This window comes from Hypomesus nipponensis, chromosome 21, assembly GCF_054491055.1.
Source record: "Hypomesus nipponensis isolate SF chromosome 21, ASM5449105v1, whole genome shotgun sequence".
NCBI lineage: Eukaryota > Metazoa > Chordata > Actinopteri > Osmeriformes > Osmeridae > Hypomesus > Hypomesus nipponensis.
The window spans coordinates 4,090,001-4,100,000 of record NC_140381.1 but is presented as its reverse complement, the minus strand read 5'-3'; the positions used below and the strand labels follow the sequence as shown (position 1 = coordinate 4,100,000).

General features: G+C 56.0%; 2 protein-coding genes across 4 annotated transcripts in view; both read right to left on the bottom strand.

Moving 5' to 3' along the window:
- Positions 1–1,189, bottom strand: part of slx4 (SLX4 structure-specific endonuclease subunit homolog (S. cerevisiae)) — a 10,492-nt gene extending 9,303 nt beyond the window's left edge. Inside the window, 1 exon segment of the mRNA XM_084685265.1 lies at positions 69–1,189. Coding sequence (XP_084541391.1) covers positions 69–600 — 532 coding nt within the window. The 5' untranslated portion in view covers positions 601–1,189.
- A 555-nt stretch (positions 1,190–1,744) lies between these two features.
- Positions 1,745–10,000, bottom strand: part of crebbpa (CREB binding lysine acetyltransferase a) — a 29,627-nt gene continuing 21,371 nt past the window's right edge. For 2 of the 3 annotated variants that reach the window (XM_084685262.1, XM_084685264.1), the window contains 10 exons: positions 9,420–9,497; positions 9,101–9,168; positions 8,474–8,624; positions 7,953–8,099; positions 7,276–7,389; positions 6,850–7,015; positions 6,468–6,635; positions 5,952–6,116; positions 5,346–5,627; positions 1,745–4,981 (listed from right to left, as the gene is read on the bottom strand). In XM_084685262.1, coding sequence (XP_084541388.1) covers positions 2,732–4,981; positions 5,346–5,627; positions 5,952–6,116; positions 6,468–6,635; positions 6,850–7,015; positions 7,276–7,389; positions 7,953–8,099; positions 8,474–8,624; positions 9,101–9,168; positions 9,420–9,497 — 3,589 coding nt within the window. In that variant the 3' untranslated portion in view covers positions 1,745–2,731. The remainder of the gene's footprint in view (positions 4,982–5,345; positions 5,628–5,951; positions 6,117–6,467; positions 6,636–6,849; positions 7,016–7,275; positions 7,390–7,952; positions 8,100–8,473; positions 8,625–9,100; positions 9,169–9,419; positions 9,498–10,000) is intronic. The other variant, XM_084685263.1, reaches the window with a different exon arrangement.

Sequence of the window (10,000 nt, the reverse complement as noted above, 5' to 3'; positions counted from 1 at the left end):
TTGTCAACTGAATGGGTATACTAACAGATAAGTTGACGGAGGCTGTATTTACACTTAAAACACCTCACCTTGACATAGAGGCAGGGGAGTAGGAACACTGTGGTGATGCTGTCTGGTCTCGGGAGACTGGTTCATCTCACAGTGGCTCAGTTTCTGAGGACTGCGTCTCTTGAACTGCTGCATTCTCCGAACCACCTTCTGTGCAGCCCTAAGCCCATTCTCAGCGGCCTCGTCATCCGCACCGGACACCGATGGATCAGTTACTCCAACGCAGAGCTCCGCTCCGCCGTTATTAAGGGGTTGCTTTTGATGGGCTGTTATCCCGTCAACCAGGCTAGGTTCGGAAGCAGCGGTTGGGCAATCGGTTTGCGCGGTGGCCTTGCTTGTGCTTGCCGTCTCGACATCGTTCTTCCTCCGCCTTCTCTTGGGGAGGTCTGTGGCTCTGGTCTGTGCGACGACGGGCTGGGACTCCGCGTTCCTCAGCTCCCCGGGGTCACCCACCTTTTTACGTACTCGCTTTAGCAGCTTGGAGCAGAGGTCAACGAAGTCTTCTTGATCTGAACAGTCCATGTTTAGCTGTGTGTGTTGTGGACTTGTCATCAATCAGAACAAAGATTGTATACTAGTCATTACTCGTTGCACTGGCTGTGTCTCCATAGCTAGTAGGCTAGTGCTAAAAATATGCTAGAGCTAGCAACCAAGATGTTGGCAAATTGAGACGTGCTCTTGGTTCATTTGGACTCAAAAATAAGCAAGTGCAGTTACTGTCTCATAACGCGTTTGTACAGGATGTATGTTTCATTGTAAGGGGAATATTGCACGAAAAACGACAAAGCTTTCTCAAAAGTTTTCAAAGACGCTTACGTCCGACCGCCTCAGTTTGACTTCCTCCTACGTCACGACGTAACTAAGAGCTCCCTCCGTCGTTAGATGACTGGGCTCGTTTTGTTTTGCAAAACGAATATTAAGGCCTTAAAACACGCAATTCCACTTAAACATTTTCACATACATCTCTTGCCTGTTGTCTTTAGCAATGTTTCTCTCTTATGAATGCCGAACTTTTGTGGTGCCGGTAAAAAAGAAAGAAAACAGTTCATCTAGTTAATCAGCACTTCTCAACTGACAAGGATGATACCCCCAAATGTGACGTGTTTTACACCCAGTCAGGTTCCGCTAAACACGTCAATCTTGGAAGAACAATCCAATTATTCAAACAATCTAATAATTCACGTCTCCATATTTTCTGAGAAACACAGAACACCCACAGACGTTTCTTCAGACATAACAGTAACTCCAAACTATCTGTTCCACACAGTTTATTTTAACAATATGGTATATAAGTAAGAAATGAGTCTTTAACCAGTTTATACAGTGATTTCATTCTCTCTTCCTTATATTTATAGTATTACGCCTCATAACTTGCATGATTTACAATAGTAGAACAAGTAAACACACCCCTATCCCCAGTTTGTGTGAGAGGAGGAATGAGAGTTGATAGGTAAAAGTCTTCCTTGAAAAGAGGGGGTGGGTTCCCAAACAGCACCATACTCCGCATGTCGTACAATACTCATGTGTACTAACAAGGGAATAGCATGCATCAAGACCTGGCCACTGCACAAGCGATAAGGGCTTCGCCCCTACTCAGGGACTACCTCCCCCTCTCTCTCTCTCTCCTCCCTTCCCCTCTCCCTCCCTCTCTCTCTCTCTCTCTTTACACTTTACAACATCTGTATGACCAAAAAAATAACGGTATGACTGAACGTTTAATGACAAAGCAACAACGCATTTGAACATTTGAAGACCTGCAAGATGAGGCCTTCTCTGATAGGGTGTCCTTCAAAGGGTGGTGTGTGTGTGTGTTGGCATAGTGTCTGTTGAGGGACTGTCTGTGTGTGTGTGTGTGCCGGTAAGTGAGTCAAGTGTGTTCTGCATACATGCCCGAGTGTGTGTGTGTGTGTGTGTGTACAGAAACTTGCCATAGTCCAATTCCTACTTTTAATACAAATGGAGGTTTCTTCATACATGGAGAAGAGGTGAAGCCGCGCATCATTGAACGCACGTTTTGAAAAGAAATGGTACATTTGCTAGATTACAATCTCCAGGAATGAGGAGAGCATTAAGTAGAGGAGGACAAACCCGACCCACATTTCCAGACAAATTATTTTTACAGTCTCCAAAAAAAACAAAAACTTTTTTTTTTGTGTAAAAGGTACAAAACAGAAAGGTATGAATAATATATCATGTAATTGTACATTTTCACAAAAAGTAAAAACAAAGGCATGAAACCATAACAGACAAACAAAACCAACAAACAAAATAAAACGTATCAAGCACATTTGGTCTCAACCAAAAAATATATTCTTTGTGATTTAAATTTCTTTTTAACAACAATATCCCTCAAGCCCTTGGACAGCTCAAGGACTATGACATTCCCTAGAAGTGTAGGACATATGTACCCTCCCTCTCCCACAAACACACTCTCTTTACACATCTTGAAACTTTTTACACGTCAGTACAAAACAAAACAACAAAAACAAACAAAAGTTATTCTTTTCACGTTTAAAAAGAACAATTACAATCCTCCCCCTTTCCGGAAAGTTCTCGGCATCAGGAGAAGATAAGAGTCTAAGGATGGTAGATCTGGAAAGGAACAGGGGAGGGGAAGGGGGGACTGTGGTGCGCCTTACGGTCTTACGACAAGAGCAAGCGACTTGCAGCGTGTGTCCAAACGCTACAAGCCCTCCACAAACCTCTCCAGCGTGTCCCCCGTGGTGTCCCCGCCCAACCCCAGGTCGCTCGCCAGCCCGCCGCGGTTGGGCGTGTTCAGCTGAGGCAGCATGGCGCTCTGCTCTGCCGCGCCCATGTGGCCCTGCTCCATCGACCCCCCCAGGCCGGGGCGAGGGGAGCCGGTGTGGGGCGAGGCCTGGGGCTGGACGTGCGGCGAGGGGCTGGAATGTGGCAGCTGCTGTTGTTGTTGTTGTGAGGGAGGCGCGCAGGGGGACAGTACGGGGGCAGGGGAGCGGACCTGGTTGGCCAGGGCGTTGGCGAGCGTCAGCTGGCCGGGGAGGTGTGTCCCTGCCTGGGCCTGGCCGGCAAGGAGGTGGGTCTGGGGGCTCATGGGGCCAGGCTGAGCCGGAGAGCCCATCTGCTGCTTGAGGACGGCCTGTTGCTGCTGCTGCTGCTGGGGAAGCTGCTGCTGCTGCTGTTGTTGCTGCTGCTGCTGTTTCTGGAGGAGGCGCTGGTGGAGCAGGTTCTGAGTGGAGGTGTCCATGCCCAGGCCTGGCTGACCCATCTGGGGCAGCTGGCCCATGGGCCCCCCTGAGCCGCCCCCAGGCCCCTGCAGGGCTAGCTGCTGCTGCTGCATGCGGAGCTGGGAGTAGGAGGCTTGTTGTTGCTGCTGCTGTTGTTGTTGTTGTTGTTGCTGCTGCTGCTGTTGTTGTTGTTGCTGCTGCTGTTGTTGTTGTTGTTGTCGCAGAAGCTGGCGCCGGTAGAGTTCCTGGATCTGGTTGGCGTTGGGGTTGTGTTGGGGGTTGAGGAGCTGGCCCTGGGGGTTGGGGGGCTGAGGGGAGGCCTGCTGGGGGGGCAGGCCCGGCCTCTGGACCACCGCTCCCTGTAAGGCGGCAGCCATGGCGGCCTGCATGGCCGGCAGCCCTACCGAGGGCTGCTGGGGCTGCTGACCCGCTTGCTGTTGAGGCTGGCTGGCTTGGTACTTGGCCGTGCGCTGCTTGATGAAGGCGGCCATGAGCTGGGGGTTGGACTTGAGGATGTTGAGCACCTGCTGCTGCTGCTGGGGGGAGCTGGGAGACTTGAGGGTGCGGAGGAGGTCCTGGAGGGCGTTGGGGGCTATGACCCCCGGCCGCTGGAGGTTCTGGGGCCTGGGGCCCTGCTGGGGCACCAGCATCCTCTGGACTTGGGGCATCATGGCCCTCTGGACGGGCAGGCCCTGCTGGGGAGGCTGGCCCTGGACCACGGGGCCCGGGGCTTGGGGTTGTCCGGCCTGCATGGCTGCCCCGGCTCCGGGCCACTGTCCTGGGGCGAGGGGCTGCATGACCTGGGGCCCGCGGGGCCCTGGGACCATCTGGATGGGCTGCTGCTGCTGCTGCATGGGACCAGCCATGCGCTGCTGCTGCTGCTGCTGCTGCTGCTGCTGCTGCTGGGGATTGATGGGCAGGCCGTTCATGTTGACCCGGTAGTTCTGCTGGTTCTGCTGGGCCTGAGCCATCATCTCGATGTGCCGCGCCATCTTAACCGCCGCCGGGGGGGGCTGCTGCTGCTGCTGTGGGGGGGTGTGCTGGGGGAGAGGGGACTGCTGCTGGTGCAGGGGGGAGGCCTGGGGCCCTCCTTTGCCCTGGGAGGCCCCCTGGAGCGAGGCCTGGGGCTGGGCAATGCGGCCGGGGCCGTTGGGGAAGGCCGGGGACAGGGGGGTGGCGGGCTGGTTGGAGGAGAGGGGCTGCTGGGGCTGGGGGAGGGAGGCGGGGGTGCTGGGGGCGGCGGCGACGGGGGGCGAGGGCAGGCTCTGGGGCCCCGTCCTGCCCTGCATGGTGGCCATCCTCCTCCTCATCATCTGGGCCTGCTGGAGGCGGTGCTGCAGCTGCTGCTGCCTCAGCTTGTGCTTGATGTTGAGGCAGAAGGGCACGGGGCACTTGTTCTCCTGGCAGTGCTTGGCGTGGTAGCAGCACAGGGCGATCAGCTGCTTGCACACGGGGCAGCCGCCGTTGGTTTTGCGCTTGCAGCCCTTGGTGTGCTGCACCACGCGCTTCATCTTCTGGCAGGACGGCAGCGAGCAGTTGGCGTTGCGGCACTGGCAGGCGTGGACCAGGGACTGGATGCAGCGCTGGATGCTGAGGCGCCGGCTCTCCTGGGGGGACTTGGACGCCTCGCCGCCCTGGCTGCTGCTGTCGTCGTCCAGGCCCAGGCCCCACTTCACCATCTGGTGCTCGTGGCCCTTGGCGCTGTAGCAGTTGATGCAGAGGTCGAAGTCCTGGAGGAAGGGAGAAGACGGGTTGGTGAACCGGGGGCTGTTTTGCGGCGAGGCGCAACCCACAGGCTGCTGTGTCTGTGTGCATCTGAGTGTGCATCTGTATGAGTGTGTGTGTGTGTGTGTGTGTGTGTAAGAGAGAATGTGAACACAGTGTTCCCTCCCTCCCTCTATCCCCCTCCCTCCCTCTACCCCCCTCCCTCCTTCCCGCCCTCCCCTCTCCCCCTCCCTTTCCCTCCCTCCCTCCCTCCCTCCCTCCCTCCCTCCCTCCCTCCCTCCCTCCCTCCCTCCCTCCCTCCCTCCCTCCCTCCCTCCCTCCCTCCCTCCCTCCCTCCCTCCCTCCCTCCCTCCCTCCCTCCCTCCTCACCTCGCAGACGGTGCAGTGCCAGCGTGTCTCCACGTGGTGCTTGCACTCGTTGCAGGTGTACACGAAGCGGTCCTGGCCCTGGTTGTGCAGCTCCACCAGCATGCACATGGAGCTCCACTTGCAGCGCCGCAGCGAGCTGAACTCCCAGTGCTTGTCCCGCGCCAGCGTCAGGAAGGCGTCGCGCCCGTCCATCAGGTCGCACGTCAGCAGGGGGTCGGGGTCCATGATGGGGGGCAGGGTGTTGGCCATGGGGCCCGAGTGGAAGTGGATGACGAAGAACACCTGGAGGAGGGGGGGGGGGTGGGGGAAGTGAGGAATATGAGAGGGGGAGGGGGGGGGGAGGTGAGGAATATGAGAGGGGGAGGGGGGGGTGGGGGTGGGGGAGGTGAGGAATATGAGAGGGGGAGGGGGGGATGGGAGAAAGAGAAGGGGGGGGGTGTATGGGAGGTAGGGGAGGGTGCAGGGGATGTAGGAGAGAGAGAGAATAGGGGGAAGAGATGGGAGTCAGGGAGAGAGAGAAAGAGTTTAGTAAAGTTACAATAATAACCTAACTATGTTCTAAATCCTAAGACTAACGGCATGTGTGGATCCCGCGGCCCCACCCACCTCCTTGTGCTTCTCCAGGGAGGCGTACAGCTTCTGGGACAGGTCGTTGGCCACGCTGGGCATCCCCGGCTTCTTCTTACTGGCTCGACTCACGCTGCTCTTGTTCTTACTGGTCTTCTTGCTGTTCTTCTTCTTGGCGTTCTTGCTGTCTCCGGGCGTGCCCTGCTGGAGGGGGGTGTGCGGGGGGGGTTGGGGGGAGAGAGAGGTGTGAGTTGCTTACACTCGGGTCACCATGTGTCTGAAGGCGACGCGGGAACCAGGTCGTGATTCAGATTGAGGAGGAAGGATCTGAAACGCTGGGAGATTAACTGTGACGAGGGGAGTGTTGAAGGGGGGGAAACAAGAGGGTTAGCTCCCTCTCCTCCTCCCTCTCTCCTCCTCTCTCTCCTCCTCCTCCTCTCTCTCCTCCTCCTCCTCTCTCTCCTCCTCCTCCTCTCTCTCCTCCTCCTCCTCTCTCTCCTCCTCCTCCTCCTCTCTCCTCCTCCTCCTCCTCTCTCTCCTCCTGCCCCTCCTCACCTCAGGTGTGTCGCAGGAGGCCGTGTGCTCCTCCTTCTTGCGCTCCTCCTCCTCTTGCTCCAGCTCCTTGATGCTCTCCTCCAGCACGTTGGGCCAGAAGTCGCCCTCAAAGTACGGCAGCTCGTTGGCGCTGGTGATGCGGTCCTCATGGGCCTGCTTGAAGATGTCCTGGGAAACGGAAACACACACACACGAGACAGAGAGACAGTGAGACAACAAAATCACAAATAACTGAAACAACAAGGCCTCTAACTTTCAGTCACCAGGCCCCTCCCCCTCCCAGTCACCAGGCCCCTCCCATTCACCAGGCCCCTCCTAGTCACCAGGCCCCTCCCCCTCCCAGTCCCCTCGCCCTCCCAGTCACCAGGCCCCTCCCAGTCACCTTGTAGTCGTGCAGGATCCGCTCAGCGAAGGCCTTGTCCAGCATCTTCCTGTACCAGTCCTGCAGTCTCTTGGGCTTGGGGATCTTCTGGTCCATGGGGTGACAGTGGAAGATGTAGTCATCCCCCTCGCTGGGGGGGCACGCCCAGATGTGACCCGTCACATACCTGGAGGAGGGGGGAGGGAGGGAGGGAGGGTATGAGACACTGGGGTTGGTGGAGAGACACGAGGGTGGTGTTTCCTGACTGGGTGGCGCGAAAGACACGGAGAGAGAGGAGATTTCTGATGGGGAGAGAGAAAGAAAGAGAGATTCCCGCAAAAGAGAGAAGGAAAGAGAGAGAGAGGCAGAGAGAGAGAGGCAGAGAGAGAGGCAGAGAGAGAGAGGCAGAGAGAGAGGCAGAGAGAGAGGCAGAGAGAGTCGACCCACCCGAGTTTCTTGACGTATTCCAGATACCCGATGAGGATCTCGTGGTACACGGCCGTCCTCAGCACGCGGGGCCTGAAGAAGTGAATACTGTCCAGGTAGGAGATGTACACCCGCCTGCAACGGTACCAGCACAGCACGCTCACTCAACTGACCGTTACCACCACAACCCAACACAGTTATTATGGGATTGGTACAGCTCAAAGGTCGAGAATTTTGACTGCAGATCAAGAGGTCCCTGGATTTGTATTTCCCCCCGGCCCCCTGACTCGGTAAAAGAGTCTACTACAGGGGTGGGCCATTCCAGTCCTCAGGGTCCACTGCCCTGCATGTTTTAGGTGTTTCCCTGCTCCAGCACACCTGATTCAAATGAGGACTGGAATTGCCCACCTCTGGTCTACGACATGGCTACATGGTGCGGTGTTCCTGACTGGAGGCCAGGGGGGTGGAGGGCAGGGGGGGTGGAGGCCGGGGGGGGTGGAGGGCAGGGGGGGTGGAGGCCAGGGGGGGTGGAGGGCAGGGTGGGTGGAGGCCGGGGGGGGTGGAGGCCGGGGGGGGTGGAGGCCGGGGGGGGTGGAGGCCGGGGGGGGTGGAGGGCAGGGGGGGTGGAGGCCAGGGGGGGTGGAGGGCAGGGGGGGTGGAGGCCGGGGGGGGTGGAGGCCAGGGGGGGTGGAGCAGACCTGGTGTTGGGGAAAGAGCACTCGGAGCCGTACTCCTGGACGTGCATGCCGAAGAAACAGACGTCCACGCCGTCGATCTCCTCAAAGGCAAAAAGTGCTTTGGTTCTGTAGGGGAAGGACTCGGGCATCTCGCCTGTGTCCACAAACCTGACACACACACACACACACATTAGCCAGGCTAGAGGCATTAGACACGAGTGAACTAGAGAGCTAAACATATGAGCAGGCCGTGGAGCGGTGGACCCGCACCAGCAGAGTGCACTGTGAATATGTGTACTAGGCAGAGCACACTTCTGAGTGGTTACCTGGATCTAGCCTGTGAAGTGCGTACTAGGTAGAGCACCCATCTGAGTGGTTATCTGGATCTAGCCTGTGAAGTGCGTACTAGGCAGAGCACCCATCTGAGTGGTTACCTGGATCTAGCCTCTGAAGTGCATACTAGGCAGAGCACCTATCTGAGTGGTTACCTGGATCTAGCCTCTGAAGTGCGTACTAGGCAGAGCACCCATCTGAGTGGTTACCTGGATCTCATGCCTGGCTTCACCTCCACCGTCTTGTCGGAGCTGGCCACCACCCGTACGAACACCTCGCCCGCTTCCGGGTGGTTCTGCCTCTTCAAGTACTTGTTCACACGGTCCTCTATGTACATTCCCAGCCGGGTCGATTGCAGCCCTACAAACACAGAGAGAGAGCCACGCACACGCACGCAGAAGAAGGAAGGATTGAGAGAAAGAGAGAAACAAAACCCCCAAAAGGTCACAAACCAAGCCTCTATTTAGCGCAGCACATGTTTTATGTATGAACTGAAGACTGCAGCTCTAATCCAAGTTAACGCCGGGTAGGCTGAAAAGGGCAGGCATCTGAGACTACAAATACCAAACGAGGACTACAAATACCAGAGGCCAATGCCATGGAAAACCACAAGGCTGAACATAAGGGTCTGCTTCATGGAGAGCCAGTGAGACAGGCCTTGTGTGGCACTAGCATATGGAGATGGTTTGTGATATGAAACACAGCTTCTGTTAACAGGAAAGCTTATGAAACTCCAGTCTGTTTGAACTTCAAAAAGGTCTTTTGGCCGTTCTGAACTGCGTGACAAGACCGGAGCTGGGGGAGCGCGACATGTGGATGTAGGGAGGAGAACGTACTTTTAGCTGAAAACTTGTTGTCCTTCCTGGTCTTCCCAGACTTCTTTAGACAGCTGTCACAGATGAAGCTGAACAAGAAGAAGAGAGAGACACACACAGAGAGAGAGAGAGAGAGAGAGAGAGAGAGAGAGAGAGAGAGAGAGAGAGAGAGGGAGAGAGAAAAGGAGAGAAGGAAAGAAGGAAAAAGAAATGAAAAAGAAAGAAAAAAATAGGAGAGAGCAAGCAAGAGACACGTTAAAAAGCTTGTCCCTTTCCTAACTCTGCCAGCTGAAGTGTTGCGGTGTCTCCATCGTGGTGGAGGTGGTGCTGGAGTCGTTACCCGGACGGCCAGATGACGTCATAGTGCAGGACACAGATCTGGTGCATCTTCCGTCCGCAGTCTTTACATTCAACAAACCTGCAGAGAAACACCATCCAGAGAGACAGTGGAAGAGAGGTGGAGAGAGAAACACCATCCAGAGAGACAGTGGAAGACAGAGGTGGAGAGAGAAACACCATCCAGACAGACAGTGGAAGAGAAGTGGAGAGAGAAACACCATCCAGACAGACAGTGGAAGAGAGGTGGAGAGAGAAACACCATCCAGACAGACAGTGGAAGAGAAGTGGAGAGAGAAACACCATCCAGACAGACAGTGGAAGAGAAGTGGAGAGAGAAACACCATCCAGACAGACAGTGGAAGAGAAGTGGAGAGAGAAACACCATCCAGAGAGACAGTGGAAGAGAAGTGGAGAGAGAAACACCATCCAGAGAGACAGTGGAAGAGAGAGGTGGAGAGAGAAACAGGGGTGGACAGGGTATTAGAGAGAGGGAGAGATGAAGGGTATTTGAAGTGTTCCCAAGAGAACAAGGCGAGTCTGAATCCTGAGTAGAGTATAAGGAGCATGTGGGCCTGATCCATC